Raw genomic sequence first — 20,507 nt, 5'->3', positions numbered from 1 at the left:
TTGGTCTCAACACACCATTAACCCTCCTGTAGAAGGAGGAAGGAAGGAAGGAAGGTGGGAGGGAGGGAGGGAGAAAGGAAAGGAGGAAGGGAGGAAGGAAAGGACAGAGGAAAGAAGGACAGAGAAAAGAAGGAAGGAAGGAAGGAAGAAAGGAAAGAAGGAGGGAGGGGGGGGTGGAGGAATGAAAGAAGGAGAGAAGGAGGGAGGGAGGACAGACGGAAGGAAGGAAGGAAGGTTTGGTTTTTACCATTTTAGGTAGATTAAACAATTGATACAACACTTTCACATTTAGCATAGAGGAAGAAGCTAGCCTAGCCGCTCTTAAATGCAAAAAAATAGTACACAAGCACCTCTTAAGTTCAATAATTAATGTGCTTTATCTTATTTAAAACCATAAGTTTAAAATTGACAATTACTCTCAAGTGTATCTTATTAAATGTTTAACCCTTCATGTAAGTCTTATAATGTATAACTTTGGGATAGTTTTATATTTTTTCACTAAATATAAAGTAAGAGCCATGAGGCGTGTTAGATCAACGGGTCAGACTAAAAATAATGACTAAACACAAAAACTATGATTTACAGCAAGCTGATTAAATGCTAATAAGGTTTTCATTGAGCTCACAGTTTCAGCTAGCTCCATCTCATTTTCATTATTTCTTTACAATAATATCTTTTAGTTGACATTGTTTTATCAGAAAGGTCAAAAATGAACGTCCACGCTCAAACACTGTCGTATTCCAGCTCTGTACTGTAGAGAGAATAAAAAGGGGAGAGGTATTGGCTTCAACAAAGAATATTTGTTGAATTAACGTCTTATTGGCCGAGGGTTTGTTCTCTATTGTTGTTAAAAGCTTCTAATGTTGTATTTTCAATGAGTTCAAACGTTCAACTGTGTGTACATGTCATCCATCATCTCTTTCTTCTTCCTCTATATTTCTAAATGACTTCTCCTTAAACAAACCTCCCTTCGCTTTTGTCTTTTTTTGTCTTAACCCATTACTGTAGCATTTTAAAGTAACTATGAGCAGTTGACAAATCTAAATCAATGTCAACATCCTTCAGTGACTAACCCAAGCTCCAGCTGGCACAACTGTAGCGTAACAGCAGATGAGAAAGCTCATTTGAAATCCACTCAGACTGTTGGATCACTGAACGGCTCTTTGACGCGGTGGCAGCTTCTTATTTGAGTTGATATTTTCTCGATAAAACAAACAAGATGAATAAGTTCTTGTGGATTTTTGCAGCACTGATGGGATTGTTTGTTACAGGTAAGACCGCCACACACATGAGACACTCAAATACAGCAGATAAAACAGATAAATGCAATAAAATATATTCTGATGTGCAAAATGCAGATTAAAGTATGTTTTATCAGCTCATCTGACATTTCTGTACATTTACTTAGCTTAATCATGAAATTGTGTACAAAACTGTTGAATTTTACATTTTATATCCACTTCTACTCATCTTACATCAAATGAGATTTTCCAAAATGTCAATGACAACATTACACTGACTCCCTTGAGCATTGGAGCTACTGTAAAATAGACAGATTGCATAGTTTTATTATTAGTCTATGTGATTAAGTTTCTAATATTAGTCATTAGTCAGTTATATGTACATTAAAGGGTGATAAAATATACTAAATGTGTCCCAAACTGTCCTTTAGGCTGCGTTCACACTGCAAGCCAAAATCTGATTTTTAGCCCATCTAGATTGGAGCTGAATGGCTCTTATGAAGTCTGAACAGTCATAAATCACACAAGATCCGATTTTTGCAAACTAGATTGAAACCACCTTTGGGAGGAAGTTTCAAATCGCATCTGGACAGATGTGTCTGAGTCTGAACAGCTCCAAACACTTATATCTGATTTGACTGTCCGTGACGTCTCTCCACGTCTCTACGCTACGTCACTCTATGCGACACCAGACTCATGCTTATTCCAGTTGTTGTTGCTAGGTGATATCACTGGAGGCAACGGAGAACGTCGAAAACATCAGTCCATGGACAGAGGACCAAACCATATTCTTAATCTTTGGGGGGATGGCTCCGTTCAAGAGAAGCTCGAGGGTTTATTGTTGCTGTCGCTGTCGCAATCATATGACATCACACAATACACGCTAGATGACGCCTCCGCTCTGACAACGTTGCCGCGGCAAACTGTCAGATTGGTCATTAATGTGGCCCAGTCTGAACAGAGCAAAATCCGATTTGTACACTTGCTAAAAACAGTGTGGACAGTCAGATTTGAATCAGATTTGCCGGCAGTGTGAACGCGGCCTAAGTGATCCAGAATATGGTCTTTCTTCTACCTGATCACACTGCATCCCCTTACCACTATTTTTGTACCTTTATTTTAGTTGTTTATGTCCAATAGTTTGGATTTGGATAAGACTGGATGCTTGCAGAGGCATCCCTTAATCGAACTGTAAAATAAATGAAGAAAAGAGACAAAAGAGACAACAGTCAAACCTACAGTCATATTGACAATAACATAATACTACAAATATGTGTGGGATTAAAGTTCCTGTAACTTTCACACAAATAAAATAATTATGTAACACTGGGATGAAAACACTGACTGAGTTTGATAATGATATTTCTGATCATGATGACAGCTTTGATGATGAGAAATGATACAGAAGATGATCTCAACACTGTGTAATGTTGGTTAAAGGCACAGTTTGAAGTTTAATCGCTGTATATGTGACCAATCCCACCAATATGTTACTAAATTTGCAACAGTAATAAAAATGTAATGCTGGTTCCATTATGTTTGCTTTCAACATAATGAGAAAATGTTGCTAATGGTATATTTGGCAAGTATCAACAAGAATAAGTAAGTAAGCACAACTTTATTTATATAACACCTTAAACACAGGTTACAAAGAGCTTTACATCGACATCCATACACTAAAAAGAAAGATAACAAAAAAAACATTCAAGAATACATACAGGCAAGCATACGACAACCAGTCACCACTCAGAGCACATACATGAAGATATTGAAAGTTATGGAAAAGTCAGACTAAAAATGTAGGCAGCAAAAGCTCTTTCCCTTTGGGTTTGTAGTTTGGCTCGTGGTTTTGGTTGGATGAACCTAAGTGACTGCTGGATCGTGTAAAAGCCTTCTAAGTGGTTAAAAGAGTCTTAAAATCGACCCTGAGCTTCACTGGGAGCCAATGCCAAATAGGATTCATGTGAGATCTACAGTCAGTTCTAGTTAATAGCTTAACTGACTGAAATCTTCAGAGTCAACACACATAGTTTTTTTCCCAACGTAACATAATTGGGAAAACAATTAAGTAGCATATAAACATAATTTCCAGGCTTCATCCAATTGTTGTTTCTCCCTTGTACCGTCTAATCTCTGCCAGGCCATTCATCCCTCTTTACAATCCTCTCCCTCGCTCTCCTAAATCTCTCTACCACTCTGGACCGCAGGTGAGTCCCTGACCTGTAACACCTGCAGAGTGGGGATTACAGGTAAATGCCTGTTCACCTCCTCCGAGACCTGCGGTAACTCAACGCCCCACTGCTACTGGGGAGAGCTGAGTGAGTGACACTTTATTAACTTTCTGCTGCTGTCATCTTTCATCCATTACATAACCTCCTTAGAAAATTTATGAGCGGATGGGTGTGTGCGTCTGTAGTGAGTTTGTAAGTGTGTGTGAAAAACCTGCTAACACACCTAAACGTGCGCCTTAAAGCAGACATATATAAATACTGTCTGCTCTATTTACACAGATGTAAGACTAATAAAAAAAGAACAATGAAGGGTTTTTTTTGCATATTTTAAACCATTTCTTATTTATCAGATATAGTTAACATTGCTTAAACTCACCTTTTTCCATTTTATACCATATTAGGGAGAAAAATATCAATGTCTCTGGTTGGCAGGTGTATGTGCAGCTGTTAGGAGGACTCTTATTACAGAGACACATACTCCGCTGATTTTCTAACAATGGTATTCATGACTTCATCTGTTTGGATTTTGGAGCTCCTTATCAGGACCTGACTGTACTAGTCAGCTGACCTATCACATGACAACAATGTAACTTTGATTACCTAACTCTCAGAGAGGAGAAGAAGAAAGAAACAACAACAATATAATACATTTTAAAAAGCCAAAATGTTCACTGTGATAGCAAATTTCTATTTTACTTTACTTTACTTTTGATGGTAATGGATAACACATGTTAAGTAATAATGTGTTATGCAACAACTTTAATAATTCAAATGTATATGTTCAGAGTCAAATAAGTAATTCAGTGCCACTTCTTAGCATTAATAGACAAGACACAATAGGAAACAGCTATGACTCTGTCCAAACATGAAAAATATTCCTACTAGCACCTCTAAACTTCACTAATGCAGAAACAAGTTGTGTTTTTTATGATGAGACTTCTGGGATCTGTTTTTAGGTCAACAGCACAACCTGTTATTATTTTCTCTGTCTGTCTATTGAAAACAAAAGAGATATATATCATGTCAATAATGAGCTTTAGAGAGCTGGTGGGTGGATTGTTTTGCCTTTGGACAAAGTTAGATCTTGTTTGTAGTCTTTAAGCCTCCGAGCTCAGGTTTCATATACTTAACCTACAGACGAGACTAGTATCAATGTCTTCTCATCAAACTATCCTCAAGTTTTCCCACTAATTTCTTTTTAAAATGAACATAATGCTTTATAAACATGTATATCATTTGATTTGCATGCATTTAAATGGGACTACATTGAGGGATCACTGACAATGTGGAAAACCATTAAGTGTTTTACTTCTAATAACTTATTTAACCTGAATAACCAGGTTCAGTAAAAGCTATTTATGTTAAAGTAAAAGATCAGAGACAGATACAGAGTGAAATGCCAAAGTACTTTTCTACATTAAAACAAAGTCTAACAGTCGGCTGCTGATCTTCTTTCCCTCCTTCAGCCTTTAACATCACCAGTTTGGTGAGAGTGCAGCTTCGAGGCTGCCTGGACACGGCTCGCTGCAACCAAACAGAAACAGACTCCCTCCTGACCACCGGATACACCATCACCAGGACCTGCTGCAGCACCGACCGCTGTAACAGCGCCACTGCTCTCCAGCTCCACGTCACTGCTGCTCTTGGCACTGCTTTAATGTCTCTGTGGAGCATCTGGAGCCAATAAAACACACAAACAAACAAAGGATCCCGTTTATGATTGGGTGTTGTTGTAGTCTGCGGGTCCTGAACAAACAGAAACAGGTTTTGTGTTTTCAGTGCCAGACTTAAAGGACAGTTTCACAACTTTAAAACAATAGTCAGGTGCCCTTACACACTGAAACTGGTTGTTCTTGCTGTAATCGATCCTCCTGTTTATACTGACCTTTACAAGATCCCTTCAATGTAAGCGATAGGGGACAAAATCCACAGTCCACCGTTTATCTGAAGCTAATATGAAGCTTCAGCCGTCCAAATGAGTCAAATCAAGTAGATATGTTTCAACGTTACAGTCTTTTTAATGCCAAAATCTCTCTTTTTGTTATTATACTTTCACCACAGCTCTACAAGGAAACACAATGAAGGAACTAAAAACACAGATATCCACATCATGTGACTAACTCAGACTGTTGAAGCTTCAGATAAACCTTTAAATGACTCTGAGTGTTTCTTTTGTTCTCCATCACTTATATTGAAAGCACATTTTGAAGGGAATTAATCTTTTAACAGCTAGTATGAACAGGGAGAATGATTACAGGGAGTAAAAACCTTTTTCACTGTTCATATGGATACCTGACTGTTGTTTTAAAACAGATTTGAAACTGATTTTTTACAGAACATCATATACTGACCTATATACAGCATCAGTCACTTCAAGGAGACCAATTATGCTCATTTTTCCAGCTCTGTATTTTTATTCTGGGATTCCACTCGAGCAGCTTTACATGATTCACAGTTTTTATTTATCTTACACTGGGTCTTTACGCAGCCCCTCAGTTCAGCCTCTGTCTCTTAACAGGTAGGTTTAGCCACTCAACTCAAGTTATGGCTCGGCGTGACTATCTCCAGAACAATGGAACAAAATGCCTCAGTGTTAACGGAGCAGTGAACTTGGCTCGGGCTGAAAGTAGACAGAAACGTTTGAAGTAGAGCCGTTAGAGCCGTCAGAGCTGTCTGACTCTGGTGCTTTCTGCTCTCAGGGATTATTCCTAAATATGTTTACCTCATTATTTGACACTTTAGCCACATTTAATATAGGAACATCCAACACTGTAACATTATATATATGACTGAAAATAAGGAAAAGTATATAGGTCCCATTTAAATGAGAAAATGTGTCCAAACTTTTTGACCGGTACTCTACATATACTGTGATTCTCCTGATGTCATAGCCTGCTTTATTTTGAAATTTAATGTTTTATGACACAGTATGAAAGCTTAACGTAATAACACATTTTGAAGTCCATGTCGGACTCTGATGAACTTCCTTTCTTCTACAGGAAAGGAAACTTTTTACTGCATGAAACCTTTGAGTCTATATAATTTTAATTAAAAACTTAAATGTAATGACTGAATGAGTTTCATTTCCCTCCAGGCTGTGAATGAGGGAGTTGTTGGGTTTCCCACTAATGGGTGAAAGATTTTTACACTGCTGATATGCGAAACCTGTTGAACCTCATTCTTGCACGTCGCTTTTTCACTGTACTCCCACCTGATGTCTGGTCATTGCTGTTTTTAAAAGCGTGCTTGACTCAGACAGGTATTCAGCCCTCAAAGTTGTGTTGTTTTTAAAAAAAAGAAAGTGTCCGTTAACCTCGTAACCCAGAGAAGGATGAATAACTTTTGGAAAGCAGTGATTGTCCTGAGTGCCTTCATCGCCGCAGGTAAGTTGAGAAAAATAAGTAGATAATACTGAACCTTTAAATATAACTTCACCTATTGTTGTTGAATAAATGCCTTTATTTAAAAATGGTTAAGATTATAGTCTGTTCAGCTTAAAACCAGTTAAGTTAATCTGTGTTAGGCACCAACACTATAATTGGTGGACAAATATAGTTAAATAAAATGGTCCATGCTTTGACTTGACTAACTCCTGGAGTCGCCTAACTATATAAACTTCATCAGAAAACAATGAACAGGACAATAGATGTTTTAGTTGTTCTAAAAACAATCGCTTTTTCATTATATGTAGTCAACAGCCCATGCTCGAAAGCTGTCCGTCAACTATTTCCTGTCCTACAGAAACTCGGAGGGACACATTCCCTCGCATACGGAAGCACGTAGAACAGTCTGTTACAAAAATATTAGTAACACATTTTAACACTTTTCAACCTTGAAACACAAACCTAAAGAGCATACAAACAATTACAAATATGTAAGAAAAACACAAGCTTGGAATTACAAGACTGTATTTAAAAAGGTAAAACAAGGGAAACTATGGAAATAAACTTAAAATCAAGTGGTTGTACAACAGCTTTATTACGTATCTGATAAAGACTAGTTGTTAGGTGAAAAGGCAAGTGTGTAAAATGTGTTTTAAGACAGGATTTAAGAGCAGAAACAGTGTCAGAGGATCAAATATAAACTGGGAGACTGGTTTAAAGGCTGAGCTGCCAGTAAAACAAAAAGCTTGATCAGCTGTTAACGTTAATCTGGACTCTGGAGCAGCTAGCATGCCCGACCCGGCAGATCTAAGAGGCCTTTTTGGACAGTAAGGAGTTCATTGATGTCCTCTGATGTCTAACTATGTAAAACCCTTTTAATCAAGACCCTGTAAAGTCTGAAACATCAAATAATTGCCAGAAAAATCTAACTACACTATTTGAAACTGGTAAAAAATATCCATACCTCAAAATTGTGGATCTACTAATTAACAACGTCCATCTTGGACACCTCAAATAAAACGTCCCATAGTGGTTTGTCTGTGCACTACATGTATCTGAGCTCTATAAAATTAACGCTAACCCTAACCCATACATCAAATATGATACACTTGACGTTACAGGATTAAAATGGACTCTATAAGAAAGTTGTAACCAGTGCAAAAAGGGATAAAACTGGGCTGAAATGAAGTCAGACGTGTGAAGTTGAGCTACAGCTTGAGCACTGAGGCAGCTTAACAAGACGTTACAATACTGCAGGTGTGAGGAAATAGATAACATTGCTTTGAGTTGGTAGAAATATGATCGCACCATTTTTTTATAATGTGTTGTCCAAAGTTATAGCTGATCCTACTTGCTCATTATTCTTTGGAGAAACTAAATACTCAGGAGTGAGTCTCAGAACAAACAAACATTAAGATTAGCGGCTGCATTCATCATGATTAAGTCTCAGGTGGTTTTACTGGACTGCAGCTTAATGACATCCAGTCTGGTTCAAGTGCAGCACTAATTGCCACAGATCCAAGAGGAGACTCCTGTTTATGTTGTAAGATATAATGATGAAGGGTTTTTTTTTTTCAAATTAAGCATCTAAAGAGCATCTTGCCTCATGGATTTGTTTAAGAGGGGAGTAAGGATGCAAAAGAGAAGTGGCATCTTACTTAGAAAATGAAAGCCATATACAATACTTTGTTTTATAAAATATAAGAATGAATAAACTAATTAAACCATCCAAAAGTTGCGTTAAAAACACAAAAAATAGTGGCATCATTTTCTTTTTAATTTTCTCATTTATTTCATTTTTGGCTTAGAAAGAAATACAGGTGCGACAAATACATTGATTACAGTTTCCAGGTACTTTGATGATATGAATGAGATAATATTTAATAGCTTATGATCTGCATATGTAAATAATTATGACCTTTCATGTATCAGTGTTCAGTTTTAGGAAATGTAATAGCCATTTGTTTATACAAGTAAAAGAAGTCTGTGTCCAATCTTCATAAAGATTTAAATAACTGTTACTGGATCAGTTTTGAGGACAATGTTTAAACGAGTGTGAAATCATAGTCAAAGTCATCTTATCAATATCGCAAAATTTTGCTTCAATAGTGAGATACGATCATTTGTCCATATCGTGCAGCCCTAAGTAAGAGTGATCAAGAGTAAAACTTCTGAACACATTTCAGTTGAGGCAGTGTTACAGAGTGAAATATAATTAAAAATTAGGTAAGTAATATCAATTATAATAGAAATTTAATATTTTTTTTGTTTTCTTTTTGATCTAATTCTTTATTGTTATTTATTTATGTATTTCTATGTGCATTGTTTTGGAAAAATTGTTAATAGGAGCAAAATAAAGTAGTCATACAAAGTAGTAAACGTATTATTGGTGGTGAAAGTCTATTAAAAATCATGTCAAAATCAATCTATCAAATTCATGCTTCAGTGGATAACACAGAGGCGTGACAAACTATAATCCTTGAATATGTTGAATAATAACCTTACAAAGGACTATTGTCATCTATTAGTGCAGAAGATATTTTTCAGATGCCAGTAACTTTAATAATAATAATGATGACAGGGCAACAGTGGCTCCACATTATTAAAAACATAACCACACTGACTTCCTGGTACTCAAACAATGTTGTTCAGTGAGTGACTTTAGATCTGAGTATCTTGTTGTTTTTCTTTCCTTTGCAGCACAGTGCCTGACCTGCCGTCAGTGCCCACTCGGCGTATTTGGGGCGTGCTTCTTTGGATCAGATGTCACATGTAACAATGCAACTGAGAGCTGCTACACTGGACAAGCACGTAAGGAAAAATACTTTAAAAGACTGTGAAGAAATACAGATCAATTTTAAAGGTGCTGGTTGGGTTGAAATGTACCTTTAATATAGAGAGAGGTATAATAAACATCATTAAATTTGATTAAGGGTATCATCAAATGTATCATTAAAATCACAACTGGCTCAACTATAACTTTCAACTTCATCGCAAGGTCTTCATCTACCCAATTTTCCTTGAACTGTAGGGTAAGGCTCAAACTTTCCAAGAAGGTTTGATGTTAATAATAGTAAACTGCTCATGAAGACTAAGTGATACAGTCGAAAGCTCAAGAACAGCTACTAAATAGACCATAAGGTGAGACTGAACTGAAAACAAGGAAAACCAGCAAATCTGAAATGTTTTTTTTAAAGCTTGACATTAATATGGACAGTAAACTCTTCCAGTGATATAGTAAAGACACTTCAGAGACACAATTTATGCTTTTCAATGGCCAAAAACCCTCAAGTTTTCATTTATTTTATCAGACAGTTTCATTTAGATCAAGCTCTTTTTTCCAAGAGAGACCTGATAAAATACATCAGATAATAAAGCAACATGAACACAAGAGGAAATGAACCTATGCCAGCTTCTCTTTTTATGGCTATTGCTTTTCCCCCATAGTTTAGTAAGAGTGAACGGCTAATAGCAAGAAAGGAATCAAAAACTCAGACGATATAAGTCAACATCTCTGTCTGTGATTTTGACCTTACAGACCGAACCCTTCCACCCATAATATCCTTTATCACCACCAATATGTCACAGAGAAACACTTCATCATTGGCCCTCACCCAACAACAACAATCACAGAAGCCTGAGACAACAAGGAACTCAAACCTCGAGTGTTAGTTGAACTATCGAAGGCATTTGACAAAGTCAACATTGTCATATTATTACAGAAAGTCTCTCTTGAAACTAAAAAAACATCTGTATTTATTCTTTTTTTCTTATAGTATGCATTTGTTTCCTTTTGTGTGCAATAATTTAAAATAAAATAAATAAAATAAATTATACCCTTCACCCCTTGGCTGCAAAAAATACAACAAAATCAATATAATTAAATTAATAAACCAACAAAAGGAAGGCTTACTGTGCATTTCGCTGCACCTGTATTGTATGCTTTGTGTTCATGACCTATTCAAAACTTTGACTTTGACTTGTCATCTTAACTGAGTCATTAGTCATTAGTCATTAGTTAGGCCACTGTGGCAGCTGTCACTCAAATGTAACAGTCGGTAACAACGAAACCATGGCTGAATCTACCAAACGGGCAATCTGGGGGCAAGTGTCCAAGGGCCCTCAATGATGAGAGTGTCCAGGAGATAAAATGTGTCAGGCTCCACAGAACAACTATATTAAGCTTGACTGATTCTCTTGATATTGATAATTATGATCACCAGTCATTGGAAACTGTTGTATGTTCAGTTTTCTACTCAACAGTACCAATCTAGCCTTGGACGAACCCCTTTAGGACCCTCTGAGGTAAAGGGAGAGAGAGCAGAGGGATGGAGGGGTAGAAAAGGGAGGCGAGGGTTCAGTCAGATTAGATAGGAATGACCGAAGAGGTGTAGTCCTGCTCCCGAAACTTTGACCTTTGACATTATGACCTTTTGTGTTGAGAGTTTTGATTTAAAATAAAAAGTAACAACAGATAACGCTTCAACACGTACATTTAGAGATAAAATAATGTCTGTCAATATTTCCATGGTAACCAGATCCGACAAAATGTTGGATTAACTAAATTGGTATTGCATCAGTAGGGGTCGCCACTAGATAAATAATAAACCATTCACTCGCATCCTTTTCTGTTTTTCCAGAGTTCAATGCTACGGGGACGCTGACCCTGGACACCCGCGGCTGCCTGGACTCAGACCTGTGTGAGAAGACGCTGACCGGCACCATCCTGGGCGCCGGCTACACCAGCAGTTTCCAGTGTTGCACCGTAGACCGGTGTAACGGAGCCACATCGGTCCAGCTGTCCCTGACCGCGGCCCTCTGCGCTGCCCTGCTGTCGTCTATGTGGGGCCTCTGGGCGTAGTTTCACACCATGTCTCTTGGTTTCCATGACTCCCTCGAGGGGGGATTCACTGTGTGCACAACTACTATCATTTAATTAACTCTTAACTCTGATTTGTCACCTTGTAATGAAGAAATTTGATCATTAAAAAGCATAATCACCACCTGTTTCTCACCCTGTGTCATTATTTATTAAATAAAGGAGCTTTTGACACATTGGCAACATTATTCCTAACCCTTTTTATCCGTAACAATATCCAAGCATTTTCCATGTGGGCCACCCATGGGTTAAATGTGAGCTACATGGGTACTGAGTGGGCATGGGCTTAAACTGGGCAAATTTTGCCATGTGGGCTGACTGTATGAGCCCCATAAGAGATGTAAGTGGGCTGAGCGGGCATGGGCATAAACAGGACGGATTGTATGGGCCCCATATTGTTTCAGAAACATGGGCCCCACGTGTGTAACTCACCCAGTTGGGCTGCACCTGAAAACCAGTCAGGACTCACTTGAAGCCTAAATGGGCAAACAGAGGTGGGGCCAGTGGTGTGCACAAGGGGGGGGGGTGCCCCCCCTCGTGTCCCAATTGTTGAAAAACGAGACAAAGTTCTTGAAAGCGCTTGAATCCGACAGCTGCGCCCGTGGCTTCCTTGGCGTTGTTTCAGTCTCAGACCCTCCCATAAACTGAACAATAAATGAATCAATAAAATATGACCCTATCCATCCCACACTGGTCCAACAGAAAACAAACTGCCCACAGTCAGCGCTACCAAAGTAAATGATTGTGCATGCGCAATGCGTAACGGGTTACATAGAATAGATCCTACAGACCTCTGTGTTAAAGCCTAATCATAGCTGCAGTAGGTGCCGCGGCAGCCGTTTTATTTTGTAGTTATGGTGAGTTCCACTGCCAAAGTAATTTCATCCATTGGGCATATTAGTTTGAAAACACACCTGCAGTAGCCTGTAGGCTATCCTGATCAATTTTCACTCATGAATCCTTGTGTTGCAGCCTATAGCTAGACATTACATTTCTATTTTTTGGCATGTTCGTCCTGTCCAACAGAGTAATACAGTGAAGATATAAACCCGTAGGTAAATAGTGCAAATATAAATAGATGAAGGATTTTTTCTTTAAATGAACTATAAGCCCTTACCAACTAAAGCTGAGGTGACTGAGTTGTCAACAACAATGATTGCAGGATGACAACATTTGATGTGAATGATTTTGTCTCACAGTTTAATAAAACTCTAGAATTAACGTCTGGGTATCTGTCCTTTTTTCTTTTCCTTTTTTTTGACTACATGCATACATGATCTAAACTATGTTGTGTGTATGTATGTATGTAATGTAGTGGTTATCATGTTTGCTTAACACGCAAAAGGTCCTTGGTTTGCAACCAGGTGGAAAAAAAGAGCTAATAGTCATTCATATACAGCTGTGTGTGACAGTGATTATACTAGTTGAAGAAAACAGTACAAAACAAGAAATGACAACACCAGTGGATTGTTTCATGCAAATATTAAGCTGACTGATGATAATATCACCTGCTTGCACACAGCTCCACTGCACTGGTAGTCTATGTGAGAAAAGATGGCATGGCACTCTTCTCATCTGAACAACTTAATAAAGTCCTTTAAATTTTCATATACAGTTTCTTTGGGGTCTATAACAGTTTCTGTAGTGTAGTGGTTATCACGATCACCTCACACACGAAAGGTCTGTGGTTCAAAACTGGGTGGAAACATTATTTGTGTTTTCATTGTAGAACAAATAAAGCCTCACAGCTGATAAACTTTCTTTAAAACTAATTTGATAACACTTCACCATGCCTAATAAACTCCGTTAATAAAGAATTTTAAATACAGTTTATATTTTTATTGATTTAAATCTTAATATATTTCTGTTTACAATGTACAACACTAGTTAAAACTGTAGAAAGCAGCGTAGAAATTCATAATATATCTATATATATGTATTTTAATTAGAGTAAATGTACTTATATTTGCCAGGACTTTATTTGTGTGTGTGAATGATACAGGTTTATATCCTGTCTGCATTTGACAAAGAGGATCATGCATCATGTTGTTATGTTGCTAAATAATGAACAGCTGGTAGAAAAGTGAAACCTCCCCGTCGGGGAATCGCACCCCGGTCTTCCACATGACAGGCGGAGATACTGTCCACTATACTAACAAGGAATTGAACCAACAACTTATCAGACACATCAATCATTTAGTATTTAAGTACTAATTAATATGGTTGTTGATAATACTTGAATTCAGGACAGTTCTTCATCCCTTGTATGAATGCTTTATGAATAACGTTTTATTATTATTATTATTATTATTATTATTATTATTATTATTATTTAATATAGGTTTTCATGCTCTGTGGAAACACAGTGCTGTGATAGGCCTACTGATTTTTTTTTTAATTTATGAGATAAAATATGATAAACTGTGATTAATGATTGACACGTTATGTTACTTTGTGATCTGATGAAAATGTTCTTCTTTTCACTATGAATCACATGTTTAGATATTATCACACACATTTCCTGAAAATACTACTGTTCTGTACATATTAGCATTCAACTGACACATTTTTCTGATGAACTTATCATTTCAATCAAAGTGTGTGTGAGTTGTCAGTCGTAATAATGTTTTTTGTCTGTAGTTTTATTGTAAACATGATCATGGCAGTCTCTACACAGTGATGAGGACACATTCACAAACTCTTCAAATCTCATTCAACTGTTATATGAAAGTTATGTTATTAAATAGCTACCCCCACCAACCCTAAGCCTACCCCCCCCCAACACCTTTACATCACCGATATTCTTTTGTTGTGTGCTTTATTTCACTGCTATCGCCCTAAATGACTCTTACTGTTGTGTTCAGTTCAAAAAGCTGATCTACAACCAGTGTTTTTTTTTATTTTTTTTTATTTTTTTTAAGTTGCAAGGAAAGGAAAGAAAAAGAAAAACAAGATAATGAAAAGACAAAAGGAAGCTATGGAAGTATATTGCTGCCAGAAAAAGAAAAATCAGTATCAGTAAACATCCAAAGTTTATCATTATTATTATCCTTATCATTATCATTATCATTATTATTATTATTATTATTATTATTATAACAATATACAATTTATCTAATTAATGTTGATCTGTTTTTCTTTTTCTGGCGTGGCAGCAATATGTTTCCATAACAACAGAAAAATAAACACAAAGACTGCAACTTCTCCTCCTTCGCCTCTTCCTCATTGTCTCTCGGCCTCTTTGAGCAAGTTGTTGTTGTTGCTTGTCTCTGACCTCTACACACTCTTCCTCCTCTACACACTCCTCTTCCTCCTGCTTGTCTCCGAATTTCTCTACACATTCCTCCTCCTCCTCACAGGACAGCACATGATGCTTGTCAAAGTCCTCAAGCACCTCCTAAACACCTCCCCACACCTGTTATTAGCAGCAGGCCTCTGTTCCTCAATGTTTTTGTTAAGGAGACCAGTGTCAATATTTTCTTGGAAAAGATGAAGGGATGGTGACAAAACAGTGTCCAGTATTTTTCTCTGTCCTCCTCCGTTTGGTCCTCTCCTCCTCTTCCTCAGGCAAGGCCTCCTCTTCCATGTACACCGCCTTCTTTTCTTTATCCTCCTCCTCCTTGGTGTAGCTCGACGTCTTTTCTGTCGCTCCTCCTGAAGGACCTCTTCCTTTTCCTCACTGGACTCCTGCTCCCAAGAGTCGTCATCTGCTTCCTGAAACTCTGAATAATTATTAAACTTACCTTCATAATAGCAGTCCTGCTCCTCTTCCTCCTCGTACTCCTCGTATTCCTCGTACTCGTACTCCTCCACCAGTCTTGTGACCACAATGTCACTGAAGGCGACTGGAGCAGACAGATGTTCAGGGCTGCCGTAAACCTGCAGTTTCAAAAGAAAAGCATCAAAACGATCATTTCCTTGTATGTCTTTGATAGTGAGAAATGGATTTACAGTGTCAAACAGCAGCTGGATTTAAAAAGTGTACCTCAGCGAAGCGGTGGGCCACCGAGCAGAGGTACGGCAGCTTCGCCGTTGTTTCCTCATCACCCTCCTGGTTCTCCTGGTCCTCCTGGCACAGCTGGGCTATGCTGGCTGTAGAAACCACAGCAACAACCATCATGCATTATGTTAAAGAAAAGGAGAAAAAACGAATGTGTGTGTGTGTGTGTGTGTGTGTGTGTGTGTGTGTGTGTGTGTGTGTGTGTGTGTGTGTGTGTGTGTGTTGGCACTTACAATTAAAATGGCTGGTGTCCTCCTCAGTCCTCAGCTGGGGGATGAATGGAGGCTCTTCGTCCAAAAGGAACATCCAGCTGAGTCCTCTGAAAAAAGGGTGAGCCTTCACCTCTCCAGCTCCTCCTGGGGAACAAGTGAGACAAACAGATGTTGTAAATCCACACAAAAAATTGAGAATGTGAAGAAACAACAAGTCTCCCATCAGCTCCCATCCTGTCTCTATCCACATCTTCATCGTTCGTGAATGTGACACTAACCTGTCCCCAGACGTCTTTTCGCATCCTTCTGAAGAAGAAGGCTAACCAGGTCCTGGGCATCAGTGTCTTGGGGTGCTTTCCCCTCTGGCCAGATGACGTCGTCTGAGAAAAAAAAGCACATATCAGTAATCCAAACATCTTTAAACAAGTTCAAAGTAAAAGAAACAAGAAATTCAACCACATGTTGCTAGATTTTCATGAAAATCACAAAGTAGGATAATGTACATTTTGAATGATCTTTTAACATAAAGAAAGATTCATTTAGATCTGCTAGCATGACTTAAATATAGAAGTGTCAATGATGTTTTTTTGTGTCCATATATTTATCATTCTTTTGTAGTTACACCATTTGACATTTTTAGGAGTATTCAGTCTAACTTTTGGTAAAAAAAAAATGGGATGAAAGAGATGAACTGAAATAAAGATTCTTACCTTCAACGATGCGCTTGTCCAGGTCGTCATCGTCGACCCCATTAAATGGAACGGTACCCACCAGGAACTCAAAAAGGATGATCCCTAGGGCCCACCAGTCCACGGGCTTCCCATACCCCACCTCTAGTACAGTCTCTGGGGCCATATAATAAGGAGTGCCCACTATCTGAAGGTATGAAACAGAACATGATTAGAACAACGATCCAGGTTTGAGCTCAAATAATCACAGAAGAGAAAAATCAAAGACTTACATCGTTGTCCGTGAACTCCTGCACAATCCTCATTTCTGGTGCTTGCTGAACATCTGGGGCTATGTTGAGTTGACCGATTTTTGAGAGGCCAAAATCGGTCACCTTGATGTGGCCGGTGGAAGTGATCAACATGCTACAACAGAGGAAAGCAGAAACATGTCTCATGTTAGATTACACACCAAACTCTAACTCTACATGTCAGATTGATGGGACAGATTGATGACTCACTTTGCAGGTTTCAGGTCTCTATGAATTATTCCATAGCTATGCAGATATTCCAAAGCCATGGTCGTCTCCGCAATGTATGGTCTTGCCATCTTTGAGGGAAAGCGCCCCCGTTCCTCCAGTAAGGAGGCACAATCCCCACCTAGAAGGATAGGAAGAGACATGTTCTCAGTGTGTGTTGGGTGGGTAGCATGGATGGGCTCCATAGATAATAGAGGAAAGCTCATTTATGTGTTCTATCTCTGTCTAAACAAACAACTTTCTTACCTGCTACATATTCCATTATAACACGGAGGTCTCTGTTTGTCTCAAATGCACAAAGCATTGAGACTAAGTACGGACTTTGGGTGTAGGAGAGAATGGCTCTCTCTGCCAACACCTGTACAATATCTTCCTTGGTAGTCAAGTTCCTCCAATTTATGACTTTCATGGCGAAAGCTTGGCTGGTCGCTCTGTGGCGAACAAGGTTTACAGATCTGCACAAGAAGGAAAAGGAAACATTAGCAGCTTCTACTACTGAACATCAGCTCTGATTTAACAAGAAACTAAAAGATTCTTCAGTATGACATTTCTCTGTGTTTGGACTGAACTCTCTGTGGAGTCCAAACAGTCTGTTAGAATATAAAGAAGTCTTACTCACCCAAAGCTGCCACCGCTGAACCGCTTAATGGTAATAAAGTCATCCTCCTCTGGTTTTCTTGGTGGAGGGCAACACACTGAGCGGGTCTAAATCAAACACACAAAAGAGACAAAATCTCTGTTATAAATGACTAAATGCAATAAAGCATGCACTATAAACAAAAGGATGAATGTGTTTCTTAAAATCAGTTTGGAAAAAAGAAACATGGTTGAAATTGAAACACCTACTTCATGAAGGACTTTCTCCAATTTGTTCTGGAGGTCGATGAAGAACTGAGGACAGATCAGTTCTTTCTGAATGGTGGTCTCGCAGTCCATAGACAGCTCCACCAGCTGCCTCTGAATGAATTTCAATGCGTATGACGCTTGGAGCAGGCCGCTATCGCTGAACTCTGTAACTGTGTTCATTTTCACTGAGACTGGACAAGGATGGAAGAAAGAATTCAAAATCAGGATCATTATTTCTGTTTTAAGCACCAGCAAAAAATGAAAGTCTGTAAAAGTTACATGAGACAATTTGATGCAAGCATGAAACCTTAAAAAGTCTGAAAATGTTTGAAGTTTAGGTTTTGATATTGAAGGTCTAAAAATGTCTTAAAGTGTCTGAAATTGTAGGAGTTAAGGTATTAAATTTGATTTGAGCGTAATTATATTTGTTCAGTTATTCACGTTATTTATCATTAATATCATTATTTTCTGATTATTTTACATAAAAAAAGAAATAAATAAATACTTACTACTAATAGCTGCTGCTGAGGTCTAAGAATAGTTTTTCAACTCACTAAAGTTTGTCTTTTTAGCTTTGAACTCACTGCTACTGAAGACAAACCTGTCTGTCTTCTGTGGGTTCAATAACTGGAATGAAGAAGCTGAAATCTGCTTACTAAATGTTCCAAGATTCTATGATGTCATACATCGTACTGTGATGTCATAAAGTTAATTTACCAGCTCATTTGCATATTTTAGAATACTCACACTCACACACACACACACACACACACACACACACACACACACACACACACACACACACACACACACACACACACACACAGAGTTACATTAATTTTCTGCAGACTTATTCTAACCATAATCACTTCTTACCTAAACTTAACCTTTACATTAACTTGAACTATTGACCCAAAAATCAGCATTCTACAACTTGGAGACACGACTTTTGTCCCCAAATTCACAAGTTGACCCCAATCAACTGGTCCAACCTTTCAATAAATGCATCACACCACTGTATATGTAATATTAACTTTTTTCTTCAACCTGTATATTTCTCCATAAACTCTATTTATAATTGTAATGACCCTGTTTACACACACAGCTGTGAGATCATGAGATCATGACTCTAAAATCATGTTTTAGAGACATATTTAAATAGAACTCTGTAACACAATATCAATAAATACAAACTAACTCCATAAACATAATAGATTTAAATCCACAAACATATTGTCTGAGTGTACTGCTGTCAGAGACAGAACAATGATCTGTGCCGCTGTGTGAGCATCTCCCGTCTCTCCCTCATACGCTACATGCGCACTTTGAGCACTCAAATTCAAATAAGTAGAGTCTGCCAGCCGCCAAAACCTGACAGGAGTGAAAATAGATATACTCAGGTTCTTCACAACCAAAACAACAACAATTCCAGCTTTGGATTCAAGTTCCAGCGCCATACACGAGCAAGGAACACATCACCAACGAGATACGTTTTAACAGATTTATTGACAGAATTTGTGATTCTTGATACGGTGTGGGGAGGTCGGATGAAGGATCCGCCGCTGTACCCGGTCAGTGATGAACCCCTAGGAACCTGTGAGAGAGGAGAGAAGAACAGAAGACAGGGCAGAGGGGAGGGAAACTCGAAAGCAAGAGTGAACGAGGGAGAGATGTTAGGTCATTGAAGATGGTTAAAGTTTTGGCATTTTATCATCAGAGTTGTATTCCTTGTATCATGAAGGAAGTTTCTTCATCTTATCAAATAAAACAACTCCCTAATTTCCCAATAAGAACAATGTATTATGTGACAGTTTAGTTATCTGTGTAAGAATACTGAATAAATAAAATATGACAAAATTAAAATAATTAAAAACAATTGAAACATTTAGAGGATATCTCAGGGAGGAAATGGATAACATTGAGTTGTTGTTTTTTATACAGTAGCCCAGAAGGAACAAACCAAACACTGATTCTAGAGAGGGACTTTTTTATGTTTCTCAGCTATCATAGTTCCTCCCACACGTTTGGAAGGGGAAGGGTGTTTAGCTCAATTTATATCATAGATGTTAAATATGATGACATGAAGCTTATTAAATGCTTTTATTCTTTAAAAAAAACATTTTCTGGACATAAATCACTTAGAAAAGCTTTCACAAAACAAAACCTGCATGATTATGTGTGTATGAGCAAATAACTGAATCAAAATTAGCATCCAGACTAGAAAAGAAACATATCCCTAATAATTAAAATTAAAATTGTACTTTATATTTTTTTATATTGTCCATTATAATACAATTTTAGATGAAGGCTTTTCCTTAAAATGTCTGTAAACTCTCCTGATTTGTTTCCTGTGTGTGATGAATGTAGAATAAAGTTAAATCTTCACTAAACAGCGTATAAAGGCGCTTCATATTTGATGTGTTAAAGGCTAAATCTGAGCCTCAGATACACTTCAGTGAAGTTTTATAGCTGTGGTGTTGAAATAGCAGGAGTGAGCTCATATTTTAG

At 37.9% G+C, this 20,507-nt stretch overlaps 2 protein-coding genes across 2 annotated transcripts in view; one reads left to right on the top strand and one right to left on the bottom strand.

Annotated features, from left to right (window-relative positions):
• The window catches only part of LOC128374290 (tetranectin-like), a 171,901-nt gene that overhangs the window by 32,364 nt on the left and 119,030 nt on the right, over positions 1-20,507 (bottom strand). The window lies entirely within an intron of this gene.
• On the top strand, positions 6,804-11,716 carry lye (lymphocyte antigen-6, epidermis). Its single transcript, XM_053334055.1, has 3 exons — positions 6,804-6,855; positions 9,556-9,666; positions 11,496-11,716. The coding sequence occupies exons 1-3, from the start codon at positions 6,804-6,806 to the stop codon at positions 11,714-11,716; spliced, it is 384 nt and encodes a 127-aa protein (XP_053190030.1).

The sequence above is a fragment of the Scomber japonicus genome, chromosome 15 (genome assembly GCF_027409825.1).
Source record: "Scomber japonicus isolate fScoJap1 chromosome 15, fScoJap1.pri, whole genome shotgun sequence".
Taxonomy (NCBI): domain Eukaryota; kingdom Metazoa; phylum Chordata; class Actinopteri; order Scombriformes; family Scombridae; genus Scomber; species Scomber japonicus.
Note: the sequence above shows the minus strand (reverse complement) of the source record. Positions and strands in the feature narration are given on the sequence as shown.